General features: G+C 46.0%; 1 protein-coding gene across 1 annotated transcript; it reads left to right on the plus strand.

The window, feature by feature from the left end:
- The first annotated feature begins 2116 nt into the window (after positions 1–2116).
- Alkbh5 (alkB homolog 5, RNA demethylase) lies at positions 2117–22433 on the plus strand. The gene is made up of 4 exons (XM_057775248.1): positions 2117–3644; positions 11240–11320; positions 19515–19670; positions 20794–22433. Exons 1-4 carry the CDS (start codon positions 2872–2874, stop codon positions 20969–20971), a joined length of 1188 nt encoding a protein of 395 aa, XP_057631231.1. The 5' UTR covers positions 2117–2871; the 3' UTR covers positions 20972–22433.
- Positions 22434–22775: the final 342 nt, after the last annotated feature.

Here is a 22775-nt window from a genome sequence, read left to right on the forward strand (position 1 = left end):
TCCAAGCCCCTGCCTCAAAACATGGTGTGCAACACTCCAGTAATAACACCCGAGGTTGACCTTAAATATGCATGCCCGCAATATACCTACACACGTATGCACTGTGCACACATGAACACACATACAAAAAGGTAAGTTTAGGAGGCAAAGGCATCCTCACCTATATAGCAAGACCTTGTCTCAAAAAACAAATTATTTTTTACTATGTGCCAGGCCCCCTGCAAACACTAACTCACTAACTCATTCAATCCTTAGCATCCCCCAAAAAGGTCGGTAGAGTTGAGAAGGTGCTGTTGGTGTGTTGGCAGTGTTGGGCTTGTGAAGTTCAACCCAGGCTGGCTTTTCCCCACAGGACCTGAGCCTGACTCAAGAGCACAGTCAAGTAGGAAACACTATGGTTAACTGGAACTGGAGAGTTCACCTATAGAAGAGTCATTTTTCCCCCTTCTTTTTTTGAGGCAGAGTTCACTATGTAACCCTGGTTGGCCCTGAATCTGAGAAATCTGCCCCTGTGCCACCACCCCTGCTGGGTCTAAAGGTGTGCACCACCACACCCGTGGAGGGTCACTTGTTAGGTGGTTCTGGTGTGGGGTAAAGAGCTCTCACCATGCAGCTGTAAAAGGCAGATCAAAGCCTTAGAGAACTGGACTTCCAAAGCACTTCGGGCCTCCCAGCCAAACTGCCTATTGCTCAAGTGCCAGACCCACCAGGTTCACAAAGTGCAACCCAGGTGGGATTCCACTAGAGTCCAGGTCAGCTGCCCTTGCCCATAGTTCACTCCTTACCACCTGCAGCTGCCCTTCCACCCTCATTTCATCACTTGGGTCCATGCAGCTGTTACAGGAATCCCCAGTGTGCCTGTCCCATTTCCCTTTATTTGCCTGCTGCTTGGGGAGGGAGGATGACTTGGATCCCCAGTGTCCTGGCTTCCCACCCCACAGGCTTTACCAAGTTACCACACTGTCCCCACTTTCCTGCAGAGACTGCTGTCACCCTCCATATACAGATTAGGACACTGAGGTCCGGACCCTCTATCAGCAATCCTTCCGCTGATCCAGTTCATCCTCACAAACGCCTTTGAGCTGAATACTGATTTCTGGTTTTACACACCAGACAAGAGGTGAACCTAAGGAAAGGCACGGTAGATGGACAGGCATTGCAGGTGACAGACAGCATGGGCAAAGGCAGGAAGGACGGGGGTGTCTGAAAATCTGACGGAGTACCAAAGAGGCGGCAGCTCAGCGTGGAAAAGGCATTGGGAACCAAGCAAAGCGGCTGGATATCGTCTTGGGGAGGTCGGGAGCAGAAACCTATTTGCTGGAGGGGCCTCCAGCATGGCCACACCTTTGTTCAGCCCTTGCCCTCTGCTTCAGGCTTTCTTGTTGCTTGGGTTTGTTGTGGTTGTTTTTGAGACAGGCTACAGAGCCTAGGCTGAGCTCCAACTTGTGAGCTATTCTCCAACCTCTGTCTCCACAGTGCTGGGATGGCAGGTACACTTTACACACCGCTGTTCAAATGTTCGAAGTGTCTGAAGTGAATATCTAATTTGAGCTAATCCGTCGTAAACCTGCACCCGTGAGACGTGAGCCCTTTTGTCGCCCCCTAAAACAGGGCCCCATAGACCCACCCCCAGCAGACAAGATACGCCCGTGCGCGCGTGCCCGCGGCTGCGCGCACGGCGGGCAGTCCCGGGACGTGACTTGTGGAACGTCCGCTCCCGGGAGCGATGGCGGCGGGGACTAGGGTGTGGGATGCCCCGAGTGCGCGCCTCCGGCTTCTGCTGCTGTACTGACTTGCTCCGGAGTTTGGGTCCGATGCGCTTCAGCCCTCAATCTGAAAACTTTCCTACTGTTTCCGAAGCTTCACGGGAATCCACAGAGATTTCCTCCTCTGAGAACTCCAGTCAGGCACTGACTTAGCCACCTATTCACCCTTCAGGGGTCCTCGAGCTTCTGCCCGAAGCTAATTAAGTGATGGACGCAGTAGCCAAGGAGACCGGCTGATTGACAGGCACGATTTACCAACCGACTCTGGAAACTCCAGTCTGTGTTTGCCCAACGCGTGGCCGGCAGTCCAATTAAGAAAGTGAAAGCGCCAAAGGGGGCGGTCACGGGGCGGACTGGGTTGTGGTGGTTCCCGAGGATTGTGCGCTGGAAGCTGAGGCGTCTGCGGGCATCCGCACGATGCCGTGACGCGGCAGCGCGGCTGAGTTGACCCCGCGAGCACAGCGCAGCCGGGGGAGTCCTCCGGTCCCGGAGGCGGCGCGGCGTGAAGGCGAATCGCTGCTCGAGAGCTTTTCTCGCCAAGTCTTCGGTGGGTGGGGGAGGGGCGTCGGACGGCGAGCGAGCCGCCTGTGCGCTTGCGCGGGCACCTTTGCCGACCTGGGCTGTACGAGCGCGCATGCTCAGAGCGCGCGGAGTCTCGTGGCCGCTGGCACTGCGCAGGCGCCACGAGAAGCCCGCTAAGGAGCGGCGCTGTCGGAGGTCGGGCGGGCAGGCGGTGACGTCGTGAGGAGAGCTTTAAAGTGCGGGCCGGGCAGGGCGTCTGAGGGTCTGACCCGGAGTCTGGCCGGGTCTTCGCCGAAGCCCGCCCTCCACGGCATGAGGCGCTGCCGGCGCCCTTGCTTCTCGGGACGTGGAGAAGGTGGAGGAGGAAGACGCCTCGCTGTCGCTTGTGCTGCATGACCGGCCGCTGCTGAGGTTCGACCCCTTCCCGGCCCCTCTACGCCCCCCCCCCGCTGGTTCCTTGGGCCACGCATGGCGGCCTGGCTCTGAGGGAACCCCCCGCTTCCCTCTCGGGCCCCCCCGGGCGCGTCCCCTTAGAGCCATGCCGGGCCGCCCCGGAGGACCCTAGAGTTGAGTTGCGGGGGCTATGGCGGCCGCCAGCGGCTACACGGACCTGCGTGAGAAGCTCAAGTCCATGACGTCCCGGGACAACTACAAGGCTGGCAGCCGGGAGGCCGCCGCGGCTGCAGCCGCCGCCGTGGCCGCCGCCGCCGCTGCCGCGGCCGCCGCCGAGCCGTACCCGGTGTCCGGGGCCACCAAACGGAAGTACCAGGAGGACTCGGACCCGGAGCGCAGCGACTACGAGGAGCAGCAGTTGCAGAAGGAGGAGGAGGCGCGCAAGGTGAAGAGCGGGATCCGGCAGATCCGTCTCTTCAGCCAGGACGAGTGCTCCAAGATCGAGGCCCGCATCGACGAGGTGGTGTCCCGCGCCGAGAAGGGCCTGTACAACGAGCACACCGTGGACCGAGCCCCCCTGCGCAACAAGTACTTCTTCGGCGAGGGCTACACCTACGGCGCCCAGCTGCAAAAGCGCGGGCCCGGCCAGGAGCGCCTCTACCCGCCGGGCGACGTCGATGAGATCCCCGAGTGGGTGCATCAGCTGGTGATCCAGAAGCTGGTGGAGCACCGCGTCATCCCCGAGGGCTTCGTCAACAGCGCCGTCATCAACGACTACCAGCCTGGCGGCTGCATCGTCTCCCACGTCGACCCCATCCACATCTTCGAGCGCCCGATCGTGTCCGTGTCTTTCTTTAGCGACTCGGCTCTTTGCTTCGGCTGCAAGTTCCAGTTCAAGCCCATCCGGGTGTCGGAACCTGTGCTTTCTCTGCCGGTGCGCAGAGGGAGCGTGACTGTGCTCAGGTAACGCACACCTGGGAGGAGGGGCTGGCCCTGCACCCTGCCGCCTAAGCCTACCCTGCGGGATCCCGGAAGCCGCAGCTGATGGGTGCCGGTTCTTCTTGTGGTTCTGACTCATCCTTTTTCGTGCAGACCTTAGGAATCTTGTGTCTAAAACTCTTAGCGGAATAAGCCCAGTACGGAATTCTGTACCTGCAGGCAGGTTTGAAGTGGTCACAGTAGTTTATCTGAGAATTCATCTATAAAAACCCCATTCTGAGAGGCTTTTCTGAAGGCTAGCGTAAAACTCCGTTTTCCAAGTATATGGTGCCTGTTTTGCGTTTTGGTATATGGTGCCTGTTTTGCGTTTTGGTTTTGTTGTTGAAGATGGGGGTCTCTGGTAGTCCAGGATAGCCTCAACTTTCTACACCAAGAAGGATGATCTTGAATGTCTCCTCCTGCCTCTGCCTCCAAAGTGCTGGGATTACAGATGCACACACTGGCCGGGTTTTTTTGAGGCCTAGAGATAGAAGAACTCAAGGCTTCGTGTTTCCCATGTTGGCTTTAAGCAGATCGCTTTCTGTTTTGGACTTAAGATATTTGGACTTTAGGATATTTCCATATCTTAGAAAGTCTGTGCTTAACTAGAAGTGTTCTCTGTTCCGTTGTTTGTGGTTTAACAAAGTATAGTGGATCCTTAACAGAAAATGCAGGCAGAGTCCTTAAGCTTTTTGATAGGGATTTGGGGTGGGGGGGCAGGGAGAGACAGATTTCACCATTCTCGGAAAAAAATGACTTTCCTGGGGTTGAACAATTTAGTGGTTTAGCCAGAAATAAAAGTACAGCATGCTCTTAAAATTCTCTTAGTTTTGGGCCTCTGTGGGCACTTTGTAGAAATGCCATAGCTGTTACTGGGATCAGTAAAACAAAATACAGCTGGTCTGTTGACCTGGTGTTTGGCCTTGTGATTTGGTGACCACATCTTAGGCTCTTGGCCAGTTGGGGCCCCAGATCCTGCTAAGAATTAGCTCAGTGCCCTGGCCAGCAGGGTAAATCATCTGCTGGAACACTGCTGGGATTTATATGAAGTGAAATTTTATTCGAGGGCTGTCTCCTTCCAGCCCTAAAAAAGGTAAGCCTGGCTAATGCACTTTGTTAATCCCCAAGATGAGGCCTAGACTACAACTGTTTCAAGTGTTTCACGTGTATGGCGCTTCCAGATGGATGTCTTGACTAAATGTTTTTAAAGGGGATTTCCAGCTGGGCCTGGTAGTGCCTGCCTCTACGATCAGCACTTAATATGCTGAGGAAAGAGAACTGCTTAAGTTTGACATTGTCTCAAAAAGATTCACCCACCTTCTAAAAGAAAGGGTTTCCAGAGAGCTTGCTGTGTAAGGAAGATTGGGGGTTCTGCCTTGTTGAAGTTTCTTGGCGCTGAACGGACTTCCACACAAAGGCTATTTGGTCATATAGTGGGGTATTTTCCTCATGGTCATACACCTTTAAGGCTGTCTAGAAGTTTGGCAATGACTAGCTGCTTGATGGGGAATTCTCAGGCACTTTGAGACTCCCCCTACACAGCACACTAGATTCAAAAACAGAACTTAGAATTCTTAATGTTCAGGTCTGTTAGTGATTAACAAGATTGCATCAGCAGGAAAACTGTCTTTACTTTGCAGTAGTAAAGTCCTAAAGCTTTCCCAGTCCCTTCCAACCCTTTGGGGATTCAGACTTGGCTCCAAGGGTTAGTGTGGGAGGCGCAACCATGTCCTGAAAAGTGCTGCCCCAGGCTTTGAATCCAGCTTACTTTGGAGGGTTTATTTATTTATTTTTGAGACAGAGTCTCACTCTGTGGCCTAGGCTGGCCTCCCAACTCAGTACTATTACTGCCTCTGCTTTCAGAGTGCTAGCTTTCTTTGGGTTCCTGTAGGTATCTTAGAGCTGGCTTTCTTAGCTGTATAATAGAGATGGTACCAACTTTTGAAGTCTTTTAGTTAAATGTGGTGATTTGTTGTCTAATAGCATGGCATGAGAAGATAGGCACTCTAGCCCCTGCTCTGGTTGGGAAAGGTGCTAGGGAATTGGTGAACCTTGAAACATGGCTCTAGTTTTCACATAGTTCATTCTCAGTAGAGGCTTTAGACTAGGTGGATCATCAGAATCTGGAAAGATAATTATAGAAGCATGTTGAGGGGGCGTTTTACTCACTGAGATATTGGAAGTTCTTGGGAGGGAGGAAGCTGGAACTAAAGAATATCTAGAAACTCGAAAAACCAAAAAAAAAAAAAAAAAAAGAATATCTAGAAATTAGCCAGAGTGGTGGAATCGCTTAGCAGAGCTTCAAACGCAGTACTAGAATGTAGTCATTGGTAAGCATTGTTGCTGTGAGGCAGGTGGCGTTCCACTCTGGTAGGGGTTATCCTGGTAATAACAGTAGTTTCTCAACTATTGTTGATATTTGGAGCTTGTAAGTTCTTTTCTGGGTGAGAGCTGTTCTTGCAGTGGAGGAGAATGGATAGGAGCATCCCTGGCCTTTATCTGGTAGACACTAATGACACTTTTTAGGACAATAAAAAATCATCTCCAGACATTGACAGATGTCCCAGCAGGTGAGAGTTGCAGGACAGCTTCATCCCCCACATGAGAACTATTGTTCTAGGGTTCTGGACACACCTGCTAATTTAAATCTTCAAGAACCTGCCCACATACTTTCTGCTGGCTTGATTTGCGGTTAAATGAGCACCTGCTTGTTAGTAATGCCCCTCATCAAATGCTTTTTCTGTGTTTCCACACTTTGCAGAGGTGAGAGTGTTAAAGCTGCAGGTTAGATGAAAACAGATAGATGAATGTAGATGTAGATGGACTCTAGCAATCTAGCAGTTGCTGCTTTCACTTGCTAGTGGCAAAAAAGATGCCCCATTTTCACTTGTCTGTATTTGGCAAAGGCACCATGGCAGAATTGTTTATTGGTGTTTAACACATATTTTGATTAGTGGCAGACATTTGACTCCGATGTCTAAACCTGCATTTTTATTAGAGCAAGGCTTCACAGACCACTTCAGAAGTGTTTTACATTCCTTTCCAAACCCAACTGGCAGGTTTTGACTGTTGGTGACCTTCCCAGTTTGAGCATGGAAGGGGTCCCTTTCTTATGCTGTTCTCTAGAAATCTGTTAACCTTTCCTCCTCTCAGTTCATTACACATTCTTTGTCCTGACTCTGTAAAGTGAATAGGGCAGGTTAAATCAGACCCCAAAACTGGAGATAATAGTTCAGTTGGTGAACTGAACTTTAGTACTTAAACTCATAGGACCTAAGTTTGATTCCCTAGAAATTTCCCAGCCCCTTTTTTTTTTCCTTCTTTAAGGCCAGATGTGATGGCCCACACTTGTAATCCCAGGGCCAGAGAAGTGGAGACAGGACTCGCTAGCCACCCAACCTAGCCTTAGCCCGTGAGAGACCCTATCTCAAAAAAGCAAGGTGAATGATGCTTGAGGAATGGCACCTGAAGTTGACCTCTGGCCTCCTGTGTGCATGTGCACTCACACACATGCACAAATAAAGCAATATATACGTTACTTTATAAGGTGATTTTTAAAATAAAAGAGATTTTAAAAAGCAGACTCCAATTGTTTTAGTTAGAATAATCACCTGGAAAGCTAACTGCTTGTGAACTGTTTAATCACTACTTTGTAGTCCTTTCCAGAGACTTGGGTCATAGCCACCAGTCTAGGTTGACTGCTTCACCTCACCATCCATTGTGTACTGGCGAGCTTAGTCTTTGACTCTTCTGGTTAGTAACATTCCTGTAAGTTTGGGGCTAATAACTGACCTCACTTGGCTGATTGAAAGCAGAATTTAGCTTTGTGGCTTAAAATAGTTTGGAAAAGGACTGGGCTGCCACTCTTTTTTCGGATTGTTTTTTCGTTATATATATTTGCATGTGTGCTTGTGTGTTTATGATGCATCAGAGGACAACTTGGAATTGTTTCTTTCCCTGTGGGTCCCCAGTATCACACTAAGGTAATCAGACTTGGCAGAAAAAACCATTGTCCACTGAGCCATCTATCTCCACTTGCCCCTTGTGTGAAATTTTCCTGTTTCAGAGCTATACACTCTCTGGACTGGCTGTTGGTTGTTGAAATTGGCTTCCCTTTGTGTTGCCAGGCCTGACAAGGCAGAAAGTAGCAAAGGAGAAACAGCTAGCTGGGAGCTGTGGTCTCAAACAGAAAAATCAGAATAAGCAAAGAATAAACAGGCCACAAAAATCTCAGGACTGACTGGCTGGCCATTTCAGCCTGAGCAGTTTGTGTGCAACACTCAGTACGCTATAACCCTCCCTGTCTCATAGGACTGGTACTTATTCTTATATTCTTTGAGGCCAGTAAGGCCCCGTGACAAATTAAACCTCGTTACCAAGGAACACAGATGAGATTTTCTGCTTTCACTTGTAATTTACTTAATATATTTGGCTACCAAAAACAAAAGGTTATGCAAAATTGGTGGAAGTTTCAGCATCGCTATTTTAGCTGTTTGAACATAACCAAAAAATTTTTTGAGATGGGGTTTCACTATGTAGCCCTGGACGACCTATGTACAACTGAAACTCCTGAGTGTGAATGCTGGGAGGTGTGTACACACCAGCCATGGACAAATTACTTAGTGGTCCTTTTTTTCTCTTGTGCTAAAAAGAAAGCCAGTGATGCTTTAGAATTATCTGAAAAGATTGAATCTCTGTAATAAGACTGAGTTCTTGAAGTTTAGTTAAAAATGTCTCAAGAGATTAACTGCTGTCAGTATTTTGTTATGTGCATAATTGGAATATGTCTATGTCCAAAAAGCCCAAGACTTCTTTAAAGTTAAGCCATTTCTTCTGGAGGCTTGAGTTCACAGTCCTGCCCCAACACCAGCCCTCAGCTTCCTTTACCTGCAAACCTGTCAGTGATGAGACAGATCAAGAGGGCTGCCTAGGGAAAGTAGCCCATCAAAGGGAGGTTAGCATTAGGCTGTGACCTTGTCCAGTTCATTAATTTTTGGTCCGCCCTGGCCTACGCAAGACATGGAACAGTTGAGAATGATGACCATCTTGGAAATGAGCCTTAGCAACTCCATCTCTAAGGCTGTCCACAGAAGAGACATACATAGTCCTGTACATTTCCTTAGTGATGGTTTTTCAGACTCGTTTGTGTACAATCCTCTAAGGAAAGGCTCGTTGCAATCTGTTTTGATGATCTTAAAATAGAGGCTCCAGGCTGATAGTGGTGGTGCACACTTTTAATCCCAGCACTTGGGAGGCAGCAGCAGGTGGATCTGTGAGTTCGAGGCCAGCCTGGTCTACAGAGTGGGTTCCAGTATAGCCAAGGCTACATAGAGAAACACTGTCTTGAAAAAAAAAATTAGAGGCTTCAAAGTGATAGATTGTTTTGGTGTGGAATATTAACATGCATTTAATTTTTTTGTCCACCGTGCAGAGTTAAGACCTTTGAACAAAGTGTTGTCTTAGAAGGAAAACACAATTTCTGTTCCAAATATAGTAGAGTTATGGGATAATGTGGTTAGGTAGCATGGAGGAGATCGGTTGGGACAGAGGCTTAGGGAAATTTTACCAGGAGAGAAGATAGATGGGCTAGTGAGGGACAGAGCTAGGTCTTGTCAATTGATGGTTATGGATGGCATAATAAGCATTGTTGCTGGGCGTGGAGTCAGCCCAGACAGAGAGACCAACTGGATAGCATAAGGTATTCCTCTTTTCCTGTGAAAACAAGAGTAGGCAGCCATTGAACTTCCCTTCACATCAAGAATAGAGCTGAACCCACCCAGGACATATTACATTTCAGTCTGGCAGAGTGAGATTTTCAGTGTTGCCTGTAGCAAGTAGGGTTCTTAGAAGTAAAAGGCACTTTTGTGGTCTTGACTGGGCGTTTTCTGCTTAAGTTCACCAGGAAAACTTTGGGTTCTGGCCAGACGGTAGTGGCGCACACCTTTAATCCCAGCACTCGGGAGGCAGAGGCAGGCAGACTTCAGTTCGGTCTCAAAAAACCGAAAAAAAAAAAAAAAAAAAAGTCTTCTTTGTGAGTTCCCTCTCCCAGAGGAAAAAAACAGTGGGCTATCACAGATAACAAGAAATTCTAGAATACTGGTGTTAATAAGACTCAAATATAGGGTCATATATAGAGAGGGGAGTTGGTATGTCAAGGTCTCTTCTGTGGTTCTGTATAGTGCTCCCTGGCTCAGGGCAGGAACCAGGCATGGCTTGTTTGTTTTATAGCCCTTTGGAGGATGGGGCAGAGAACATGGAAGCAGTCAAGCTTTGGCAAACAATCTGGATTTGTTCCCAAGCTGCTTTAAGAGAAGTGATTTTCTATTAGAAATAAGAAGTCGGGACCCTTGGTCATATTTATAATAGCCAATTCAAACAATATTTGTTAAACATCAGGAACCCTTGCATGTAGCTGGCACTACAAATTCAGACCTTTGAGATGTGCCATTAGACTTAGCTCTTTCTGAGATCTGTGTCTGTATAATATGTAAAACTACCTTGCAGCCAGTCTGTAGTCATTAATATATAATGATATAACATGGTTCACACTTGAAATCTCAACATTCAAGAGACTGAGGTAGGAGTATTGGTGTGGGTTTGGGACCAGTCTGGACTATAGTTATTGGCAGTGGGGAGACCTTGGCAGGGGAATCTCTGTGAATTCAAGGACAGCTAGGGCTACACACAGTCTTGAAAAAAAACGAAAACAAAACAAAAGGTTATGGCCCAGGAGCAGCTAGGAATCTAAAGGAGAAAGCTTGAAGGCAAGCTGTTCTATCAGGCCTGGTACCAGGCTGGGCAGGTGTTTGGCTGTGTTGATCTTTGCAGCTCAGTGGAGTAACTTGGAGTGGGAGTATCTCATCTCTTTGGGTGCTCATTGAGAATATGTGAGGGGCTCATAATCAGAGTTATTCCGGGAACTTCAAATCAGAGGGATGCCAGCTGAGAATAGTCTTCTAGCCATATTAGTTAGCCATTAAGTGGAAATTTCATTATGAGGAAATTCATAAAATATCCCAGACATAGCTGTCTTCAAAATTTTGGATCTCCCCAGAGGCTTTTGAAAGTTTTTTCCCCAAGTAGGAAAGTTTTGTGTTGGGCCTTAGTGATCCTTATATTTCTGTGCTGTCAGTGGCTGCCTTGGTTTCCTCTTTATACATGTCTGGCTGCAGTTTTCTGTCTTCACCAAAGACTCTCTCCTTTGCACCAATTGCCTCCAGAGTTCCTTTGTTTTTATATTTGTTTTAGTGCTGGGGATCAATCCCAGAGCCTCACATATGCCAAGCAAATGCTTTACCTCTGAACTACACCCTAGCCTAAAGAGCTGCAAATGAAAAGGATTCTAGTTTATGCTAGGAGAGTCCTGCTTCAGACTTTGTCTTAAGTGACCAGTGAATCTTCTGGGCCAGGTTTTTCCTTTAATGATTTCTAGGCAGGCACTTCTTAGAGCTTAAACATATTTTCATTCCACGTAGATTCTTAAACTTCTCAATAGGCAGAGGACAGCCTATTCCTGTCCCCCGTGAACTTTGGTTGTCTTATCTACTCTCTTACTGGTGACATGTTCTGTTTCTTTCTAGTGGGTATGCTGCTGATGAAATCACTCACTGCATACGGCCTCAGGACATTAAAGAACGCCGAGCGGTCATCATTCTCAGGAAGTAAGTACCTTCATGTCTGTCGTCCTCTGCCTTAACTACAGGCCTGTTTGAATCCTCTTGGACCTTAACCTCTCTACTTCTTGCATGCCATTGTGTAATGTAGGAGAGCAGAAAGACACAAATTCTCTTTCATATCCTCAGACTGTTTAGGGAGTTCAGTATGTATAGAAATGTTCCTGGTATTTATTGGCACACTTTTTTTTCTTTTAAGGATTTATTTTTAATTATATATATGTATGTGTGTTATCAGTGTGTGGGATGTGCACGTGGTTTGTAAATGTCTGTGGAATCCAGAAGAGGGAGTCAGATTCCCTTATTCTAGAGTTCCAGGTAGTTGTGAGCCACCAGACATGCATGCTAAGAACCAAACTCAGGTTCTCTGTAAAAATAGTGCATGCTCTTAATCTTGAGTTATCCCTAGTCCTTTGGGCATAGTCTTCCTTGAAACAAGATTTGGAGAAAACTTTCCTAAACCCTCACACCCTTGCACACGCAGTCACACCCGTTCTGACTTATCACATGGGCTTTCCATGATTATTTTTAGACTGTGCCTTAGGAGCCTACTTTAAAAATGCCTAGGCTTTCACTTCTAGAAGGAGCTAGGAATGAGGAGAGGTGACAAGAATAGGTTAGGCTGTAGTATTTAGCTGGCTTGTAGCTGTGGCTGTTTCCCCTCTATTGAGAGTGCCTTAGGGACATAACCTGCCCTCTTCTGGCTGGGTGTGGTAGCTCACTAATAATTGTAGTCCAGCATCTGAGAGACTAAGGTGAGAAGATTGGGACTTGGAGGCAGACTTGTCATAAATAAGAGAAAGAGAAGAAAAAGAGAGAAAAGAAAAGTTGGTCAAACATAGTGAGGCACTCTTGAAATGTTGACACCTGTGAAGTAGAGGTAGGAGAGGAGCTCTTGGCCACCCTCGCTTACATGAGGCTTGTGCTTGCTTGCTTTTGTGTTGGGTAGATTGTTTGGGTTTTTGTTTTGTTTTTGTTTTAGATGAGTCATGCAATGTTGCCCTGGCTGGCCTGAAATTCACTATGATCAGGCTGGTCTCAAACTCTTGGGTCCCCCAGCCCCTGTCTCTGAAGTGTAAAGGTGAACAAAGCACGTCTAGTGTGCAGACTCGGGTTATGTTTGATGAGGTAGACGTTGTTTGTCCTGAAGCCTTTTTAAATCTTAAATACTTTGTTATTTTAAAAAAATGTTGCAGGGGGGCCGGAGAGATGGCTCAGAGGTTAAGAGCACCAGGTGCTCTTCCAGAGGTCCTGAGTTCAATTCCCAGCAACCACATGGTGGCTCACAACCATCTATGATGAGATCTGATGCCCTCTTCTGGCATGCAAGCATACATGGAGGCAGAATGTTGTATACATACATAATAAATAAATCTTAATAAATAAATAAAAATAAGCCATTTCTTTTAAAAACAAAAATGTTACAGGTAAGTCAAGTGTGGTGGAGCAGAGGCAGGTGGATCTCTATAAGTTCAAAACTAGCCTGGTTCACATAGGTCCAGGATAGCCAGGACTACCTGGAGAGACTCTGTCTCAAAAAGGCTAGAGAGTTAGCTCATTTGTTAGGAGCACTTCCAGAAAACTAGGTTTGGATTCCTAACACCTAAATGGCTGCTCACAACCATCTGTAATTCCAGTCCCAGGGAATCCAACACTCTTCTAGCTTTTAACCAGGCCCAAGGACTCTACAAGGCACTGAACTTATATATAGTTAGAATAGGCATTCGGAATGGAAACTGGAGCTTCATACTGGATTATATTTTGAGCTATTGAATTACATTTTTATGTGTTTATCCAGCACCAGAAATTAAAAATCGGTGCCACACGTAGAACTAGAAAAGCAGTTAGCAGCCGGGCAGTGGTGGTGCGTGCCTTTAATCTCAACACTCGGGAGACAGAGGCACTTTTAATTTCTAAGCTAGTCTGGTCTACAGAGTGAGTTCCAGGACAGCCAGGGCTGCAAAGAGAAGCTCTGTCGGGCTGGAGAGATGGCTCAGAGGTTAAGAGCACTGACTGCTCTTCCAGAGGTCCTGAGTTCAATTTCCAGCAACCACATGATGGCTCACAACCATCTGTAATGAGATCTGGTGCCCTCTTCTGGCCAACAAGCATACAGACAGAACACTGTATACATAATAAGTAAGTAAATAAATAAATAAATCTTTTAAAAAAAGAGAGAAGCTCTGTCTCAGAAAGAAAGAAAAACAATTAGCTTTATGCACTCTAGTTTTGTGATAGTTTTTGATTTGTAGACTGTCTAGGCTACAAAGACCATTCAGGGCCAGCTGAGCCAAATTTGTGAGACCCTGTCTCAAACTAAAAAGTGAAAATGCTGGACTTGGGATATAGGTAGAGTGTTTACCTGGCAATCCAGGCCCTGGATTAAATCCCCAGTAAAAAGAGATAGATGATTTGTAAGTACTGTCTGTATACTGGATATACTAGATTCATTGGCATACGCCTATAGTCTCAACTTCTTGGAAGTCTGAGGCAAGACACTTGAGCCTAGGAATTGGAAACCAGCCTGGCATTATACCAAGACCCTTTCTCTAAAACCAAACAAGAAAAGAAATCAGTTGTGGCTAGAAATGTAGCCAGCGATAAAGCACTTTGTTAGCATGCCTGGGAATTTGAGATCTCTGCTTCATCCATAATTTTAGATTTACCTAGTATCTTAGTTTTCCTGTTTCTGTAATAAATTTCCTGACAAATGTAACTTAAAAAGAGAAAGAATTTATTTCTGTTTGCAGTTCCAGGATATGGACCTTCATGATAGGGAAGCCCTAGTGGTAGATTTAGGTAGCTAATCACATTTCATATAGAATAAGCAAGCAGAGAGCAATGAACGACTATGTTCAGCTCACTTTTGTCTTTTTTATACAGTCCAGTATCTCAGCCAAGGGAATGGTGCCACCCACAATGGGCAGCTCTTCCCAACTCAATCAAGATACTCCTCTATAAGCCTCCATGCCCAAAGGCTCTCTCCCAGGTGATTCCATATCTCAATAAAATGACGATTGAGATTAACCATCACACTTAGGTTTACTTAATTTTCTCATGTGTCTGCTGTTCTCATTCAAGGTGCATCCTGTGTTATGTCTAGTTGTCATGTTACTTTACTCCTCACAACTATAATAATTTCTCAAACTTAATTAGCAGGATATTTTATAGGACGTTGCAAAGCTGGGTGTGATGGTGCATGCCTTTAATCCCGGCACTGGGGAGGCAGAAGTAGGCAAGACTGATCTCTCTGAGTCCGAGGCCAGCCTGGTCTACAAAATGAGTTCCAGGACAACTAAGACTGTTACACAGAAAAATTCTGTCTTGAAAAACAAACAAAAGAATGTTGCAGTGGGATTTTCCTGTTTTTTCTTATACTTGGACAAGGCTTATATTTTTGTAAAAAAAGCTCACAGAAACAAAGTGCTGTTTTTACCATATATCAAAGGTATATACTATATGCTATACAACGTGCACCATGATAGTAAACATCATCAGCCAACCCAGGGTAGTCTAAGGATTGGCATAGATGTCTGTCTGTATTTTTCCAGACAAGGTTTCTCTTGTGTAATAGCCCTGACTGTCCTGGAACTCACTCTGTAGAGCAGGCTGACCTCTGACTCACAGAGATCCACCTGCCTCTGCCTCCCCAGTGTTACTATTAAAGGTGTGTGCCACCACGCCCGGTTTAGATGTCTTTCTAAAGTACTCACCTAGCTGTCTCTTGAGGTTCTTCCCTTTATCTTATTCTACCTTAAAGTATCTACATCCCCAATGCAGTTGATGATGTCACCTGGTTCTGTGACAGAATGGCTTTTGTTGGAAAGACCTCTCTTTATAACGTGTTCATGTTTTGGCCCACATCACTCTAAAATTTCCTACATGTAAACACAGGTCAACCTAACTATCCTTCATGGCCCTGGTGCTGACCATTTTGACATTCAGGACACCTGTAGCCCTTCAGCATGCCACCCCTCTTTAAGCTGTCACAGCCTATATACATGTCTATTGTGAATTTCCAAATTGATGTTCAGGGCTAGTAGAGGGATGTCCAGGGCCTAGTTTGCTACCCAGGCCAAATGAGACATCAGTTGGTAAGTGAAGAATAATTTGAACTGCCAATGACTAGTTTTAGAAAAATCTGTTGGGACTTGTCTTGTAAAAGGATGAACTAAGCACCACCCTGACATGGACATCTAGATACTACCCAGAGACCTTGTAATGTCTTTTGGTGAGACCAAGTTCTAGCGAGTAGATTCTGGATATTGAATCTGTCCTGTTCCTTTTAGTCCGGGGTAGAGTCAGTCTTGTTGAAGTTTAGATAAAGATTGTATAGACCCCTAGTAGCTCTGACACCAGCTCGAATCAGTAAGAGCTGGCAAGATATTTTTCAAGGATCTCACGGAGAGAAGTGGATGGGTAGCTGCCGTGTGCTTGCTGGCTGAACAAAATGTGACTCCTTTGAAGTGACCTTTTGAGTTTGCTTGGGAGTAAAATCCTCAAACTACAAACCATATTATGTTTGTGGTCACAGTACGTAGTTGAATAAAGTCTTGAGCCCAGGCCTCCTGGTTTGTTGGTGGTTTGCACAGTGGAGTACTCAAGGTCCTACCTTCATCCACATCCCTGCCCATGCATCACTGGGGTGGTGTATGTTTGAGTTCGAAATAAGTTTAATGATTAAGATCACTTGGCTATTCCAGAGGAACTGAATTCAATTCCTAGATCTATACTGAGCAGCTCATAATTGCTTCAGTGCTTCCAACACATATTTATGGCCTCCCTGGTCTTATACATGCAGGTACAGACATATATGTGTACACACACACTTGTTTTGAGATAGTCTTACTGTGTAGCCCTAGCTGACCAGGCTGGCCTCCAAGTTGTAGAGAACCTCCCACCTCTGCCTCTGAAGTTCTGGAATTAAATATGCATGCCACCACATCTAACTAAAAAAATAAATAATAAAAATTAACCAAATCTTTTGTGGGGAGCTATGAAAGATTGCTCAGTAATTAAGAACACTGGCTTTCTTCCAGGGGAACTGACTTCTGTTCTCAGCACTCAGATAGTGGCTTACAACCATCTGTGATTTCAGGTCCATCTTCTAGTTTCTTTAGGCACATACTTATATGCAGGCAAAATATTCATACAGATAATAATAAATGTTTGTTTTTTGAAATAAGTTTTCTCTGTGTAGCTCCGACTGTCCTGGAACTCACTTTTGTAGACCAGGCTGGCCTGGAACTCAGAGATCCATCTGCCTCTGTCTTACGAGTGGTGGGATTAAAGGCATGTGCCACCACTGCTAAATTAAAAATAAAATTTAAAAAAACAAAAAAGCAAAATCCACTGGGTGGTGGAGGTGCAGGTCTTTAATCCCAGCACTTGGGAAACAGAGGCAAGTGGATCTCTGAGTTCAAGACCAGCCTAGTTTGCAGACTGAGTTCCAGTATCTGCATGATTGCCTTGTGTGCACCCTAGTATTCTTCCCTGACTTGTTGCCACATGCTCATATGCTATAAGAGTAGGAGGTATGGCTCTGGAAGGGGGTTCAGGCAGGAAGTGAGTTGCCTTTTTGTTTTTATTTTTTGTTTCTGTTTTTTAAGACAGGGTTTCTCTGTGTAACAGTCCTGACTGTCCTGGTTTCACTTTGTAGGCCAGGGTAGCTTTGAACTCACAGAGATCTACATGCCTCTGCCTCCCAAGTGTTGGGATTAAAGGCGAGCTCCAGGTCCACCACCTGGCAATGGGATGATTTTTGAGCAGATATTTCTGGCTAGTTACCACATTTTTATTATATATAGGCATCTAACATAGGCACCGTAAGACACCCAGTTTTTTCTATGTTTGCATGCCATTACAGCAGAAAGCAGAGGACACATTGATAGAAAAGGACAGAATATGTCCCCTAAGGGACCACTGGGAAAAAAATCAAAATTAATTACATCCACTTTAGTGTGAGAATCAGGGAAGGCTTGGTATATCTGACTTCTGAGCTAGAAACTACTGGCAAGACAGAAATGTTATACTCAGTGGCTGGAAGGCCAGGAAGTGTAGGGAACTAACTGGTGCAGATGGAGGAGTGAAGGAGGAGCTTAGATTAGCATTAATGCCTCAGGAGATGGCTTGCAGGGCAGTTTTTCAGGTCTTGGTGGCCTCTAGGTTTTTAGAGCTGCACTGGGTCTGTCTACAATACTTGAATTGCTGAGATGGCGTTGTCCATTGAACTAGGTGAAGTAGAAGTGAGATGGCAGTATAAATAGGCCACTTTTGATAAAGTATGTCTTAAGAATGTTCTGAAATACTAGGGAAGAAACATCAAGAAATCCATTTGCCAAGTGGTAGCTAAGATTAGTATATTCTGGGTTATGTGCTAGTGCTAGGACTATTTTTTTTTTTTTTTTTTTTTTTGGTTTTTCGAGACAGGGTTTCTCTGTGGTTTTGGAGCCTGTCCTGGAACTAGCTCTTGTAGACCAGGCTGGTCTCGAACTCACAGAGATCCGCTTGCCTCTGCCTCCCAAGTGCTGGGATTAAAGGCGTCCGCCACCACCGCCCGGCTAGTGCTAGGACTATTGTTAGTAAATTTGATTTGTTTAATGAGTGGGCTAATGCTTTACCACTGAACTATACCTGGCCCAAATGATCTCTATTTTTTCCCCTTACTTTATTAAATCATATAATAATCTTTCAAGGACAGACATAACAGCTAAGGATGCTAGAATGAGAGCAAAGTCACAAGGTAATTCCAGGTGCTGTCTTCAGTGATGCTCTTTATCATTCTGGGAAGTCAGGAAATATCCAGCTCCTGCAGCTACCATAATGCAGCAACTCCCCATTTGAACTTTTTTAACATTCTTATGAAAGTGACAATTGTTTGTAAAGCTGCCTCTATATCTCCAAGCCTCGTGAGCCAGTGGATCCCTCAGCCCTCGTGCACCAAGCTTCTTCTGGTCTGTTTCTAATGGTGTCCCTTCTGTTTTCCACTGTCTGTAATCGGGAAGTACCAATTTACCATGACCATGTCTGTGTCTGCATCTAGTGGCCATATCTGACAGCCATCTGACCTCTCAGGTCACTCCTGAGTGATCTCTTTATCTGTGTATCATTTGGGGAAGTTAGTCACTGAATGCTCACGGGGAGGGGCAAATCGAGAGTCTTTATCGAGACGTGTGTGATGTGCTCAAAAAGTGTGGGCCTCATCCAAGGACAGAAGTGTCTCAGTCTTGGGGTCTGAGGTAATTTGGCCAAAGACCAAAGATGCTCTTTGGGCTAGGGATGTAGCTCCATGCTAGAGGCTTGCTTAGCATGTCTGAGACCCCAGTTCCATAATAAAAAGAGAGGGAACACAAGCTCTGAGGCATCCATTATGTTATGTATTATTATGTATTGTTATTAAATAAACAGAAGTCCTTTTGGTATCTGCTTGTTTAACATTCCCCAAAGGGCCACTGCTAAGTGGATGTGGAGGGAGTGTAGAGTAGACTAGACTTTTCTTCATTTCAAGGCTCTACCACTTAGCTTTCATGAAGACCCTGTGTCTTTGAGAAACTAGGGTAGGTCTCCTTTTCTCTAGCTCTTCTCTAAGCATAAGGGCATCTGTTCTGGTGTACCCACAATCCACTGGAGGGTTGGGTAGATGCTCCTAGAGAAACTGCAAGTCTGACTGCAATGCTGCCTTCTATGGCTGAGAGTTGTTGAATTATCTAGGGTCGAGAAAAAACTAGGCTAGCTAAAAGATAGACCTATTATATTTTTCTTTATTATAAGGTGCAAACTCACAAAACAGGAATGAGAAGTCCCAAGCTCAGCTGTATAGTGCAGGAACCACGGAGAGAACGAACTTTGGATATTTTTCTCACACCTTTACCTGATCCCATCCCTTAAAGATCATTGGCTGACAGTGTCCCCATCAGAGAGTGCCCTGAGGTCTGTCTGCAGGCATAGCACACATTGGAGGTATCTAAACAAGTTATTCCCATTCTCCACTTCTAGACCTGAAAGTGAGGAAGATTCTCTGGAAGTCACTAGACCAATATCTAGTTGAACCACAAAGAGATCAAGGCACAGAACACAGACTGCTGGTTTGCAGGCCAATCCAGTCTTTGCTGGAGATAGATCTTTTCTGATGGGACTTATTACCAGAGGAGCTTTTGAGATCCTGTGTGTGCTTCCTTTGCAGGACAAGATTAGATGCACCGCGTTTGGAAACAAAATCCCTGAGCAGCTCCACATTGCCACCCAACTATGCTTCAGATCGCCTGTCAGGAAACAGCAGAGACCCTGCGCTGAAACCCAAAAGGTCCCACCGCAAGGCAGACCCTGATGCGGCCCACAGGTACTTAGAACCCTCAACAAAGGTCAACAATGCAGCTGATGGTCTACTTCAAGGCTGGTTAGGAGCCTGAGGTTGTCCATTCCTTTAAAGCCTTGTCCATTAGTACATAATCCCCTTAGAAGAAGGGATTCAGCAGAAATTCTGAGAAATGTCCCGTGACGTGCCTTCTTCAGTTCCATCTGGGCACACTCATTTGTAGGTTTATACTTAGGTGTTAAGAGAGCATCTTGGCACTTAGAAGTGAACTAGGGATCTCTTGGAGAGGGTTTCTGAAAGGGTAATGTTTAAAATGACACCAGAAGGGGCTGGGCAGTGGTGGCACATGCCTTTAATTGCAGCACTTGGGAGGCAAAGGCCAGCGGATCTCTGAGTTTGAGGCCAACCTGGTCTACAGAGCAAGTTCCACGACAGCTAAGGCTACACAGAGAAACTCTGCCTCAAAAAAAAAAAAAAAAAAACACACACACACACACACACACACACAAAGACCAGAAGGATGAGAAAGCTGTGTGAAGGGTTTTGTAGGAAAGATCTGTTTAAAAGAGCATGTTGGTTTCAGAGACAGGGGGTTCCAGGGTGTGCAGGGATGAATATAAACAGGAGAGTAGAAAGTATAGGGAGGTACATGGCAGGACCCTGCAGGGGTTTGAACCTGAGGTAATAAAAGCCCAGCCCAGCAGACCTGACAGGTTACTGAGCACCAAAGTCAGAAATAAGCATACACTACAAGGTGACTAAGAGACAGTCCCAAGAAAAAGACTGGCCACTATCACTTAGTGGGCAGGCCCTAATACTGTTAGTACATCTGGATTCTTTTTTTCTTTTTTTTTCTTTTTTTTTTTGGTTTTTCGAGACAGGGTTTCTCTGTGGCTTTGGAGCCTGTCCTGGAACTAGCTCTGTAGACCAGGATGGTCTCGAACTCACAGAGATCTGCCTGCCTCTGCCTCCCGAGTGCTGGGATTAAAGGCGTGCGCCACCATCGCCCGGCTAGTACATCTGGATTCAAATCTACTGAGAAGAGTAACCCAATCCAAGGATGGGGGCCTTCTGAATCCCCTACAATGGTGGCAAGACTAGACCACTCTTGACTTCTCTGGTAACAGCTTGTTCTCATTGTTTGCAGACCCCGGATCCTGGAGATGGACAAAGAAGAAAACCGGCGGTCTGTGCTTCTGCCCACGCACCGGCGGAGGGGTAGCTTTAGCTCTGAGAACTATTGGCGCAAGTCCTACGAGTCATCGGAAGATTGCCCAGAGGCAGCAGGCAGCCCCACCCGCAAGGTGAAGATGCGGAGACACTGAGGCCCTGTGCCCACCTGGAACTCTGGCTAATCTGTTGTAGCTGCCCCATCTTCTGTTTTGTTTGAGTGTTTTTTTCTTTGTTGTTTGTTATTTTGGTCCTATATACGTTTTCCTTGCTTTGTTGCCTATTAAGGCTAAAGAACAGAATTGGCGCAAGACCTGGGTTCTTATGTTCTTGGCTTTTCTCCTTGATGGAAAAGGCTGTTAGCTTCTGTAGGGGAACACTCATACCAGAGTAGCCAGTCGAGACAGTGGGATAAGCTGTCTTCAAGTGGAAATGTGTCAGACTAGGTTTATTTAAACACACAAAATGTTTTGGTTAAGGAATTCTTGTTTGGGCTTTACATGTAAATCTTTGCAGTGTTTTAAACAAAGGTGATTCTTTTGCCAGCCCTTTTCTTCCACTGATGCTCATGCTTGGATGAGGTCTCTTGGAGCCATACAGGTCCTGCATTGGGCCTGCTGCCCCTACATCTCACCTGCTGTCCAGGTTCTGGAAGCTCATGCAAATCCCCTGTTTTCCCCACTGTTCAGGTTGGCTGGATATGGGGCTTAAACAGTAACAGCCCCTGACATCCCATTTCTGAGTCCCCAGGCTTCCTGCATGCCTCCAGCTTGCTCTGCCCACCAATCCTAGGTGGTCAAGAGACTAGCACAGTGGTCCTGACCTCTTGCCAAGAGCATACCTGTTTGCTGGTTGCTCCTTTTAGGCATATGTGTGTGGTTGTATGGGACAATTAGACTTGCTGCAGTGGGTCATTTGTAGGAATTGTTTCTAGCTAGAGGAACTGATTTGCTTCCAGTCTAGCGTTTGGGTTATGGGAACTTGGGGTGTGTGGTAGGGCTTTGTTTCTTTTGTTCTGAGGTGTTTCCCCTCCCGTTAGTCTCTTGGCTGTCTCCTTTTCCTTTCTCCTCAGTTGGCCATCTTGGTTCTTTTTTCCCCTATATCATCTATCTAAGAAGGTGTGTCCGTCCTCTCTTGTCCACGTGTAGCTTATATCCAAGGCCAGAAGTCAGACCTGCATATTGGGTTGGTACTTTGCCTGCCTCAGGGGCATGGGTGCTGAGGAAGGAACTTTGAAAATAATAGAAAGTTAAAATCTTTGACAGTTTTGGCCTGCTCACATCCTGGAAAGCTGTAGGGTTTTGCTGATGCAGGTTCATTAAGACTGTCTTTGGCAGCCAGACAAGAACTGAGCCTGCCAAAAACAGGCCTTCTGAGCAACCATGCCACCACCACTCCAGAGGTGCACAGAGGCCTGACCTCGGGCCTCAATGGCTACAGAGATGGAGAACAGCCAGCCAGCAGGAAATCCTTCTTTGGGGTCAGCATTCTTTTGCCAATGTAGAGAGCCTTCAAGTTGAGACTGCATAAGTGAAGCAGTTGCAGGTCTTCTGTGGTTTTGGGATGTTTTTGTTTTATTTTTGTTTTTGTTTTGTTTTTTTACTGCTCTTTTCCTTCCTTCAAAAAATGATTTGTAGTTGTGTGTGCAGCACTTTGCCCTAATATGTGTGTGCTCTACAATAAAAAACAAATCTAATATATTTTGAAAAAATTGTCTGATGCTGTGGTAAGAGAAAGCTTGACCTTGGTTTGTCCCTTGATTTATTTTCTTAACCTTCCAACTGGATTTGGAGAAATTGAATTTATTCCTTCCAGTACTCTTGACAATGGCCACTAATATTGGCCCTCTTGATTCATGGCTAAAGGTGGACTTGCCCTTACTGACTGCCCTCTCCCCTTCAAGGAGGGTGGTCTTCATAAACCAGGTGACCAAGGACACACCTTGTTGAATTCTAGAAA

The sequence above is a fragment of the Chionomys nivalis genome, chromosome 7 (genome assembly GCF_950005125.1).
Source record: "Chionomys nivalis chromosome 7, mChiNiv1.1, whole genome shotgun sequence".
Taxonomy (NCBI): Eukaryota; Metazoa; Chordata; class Mammalia; order Rodentia; family Cricetidae; genus Chionomys; species Chionomys nivalis.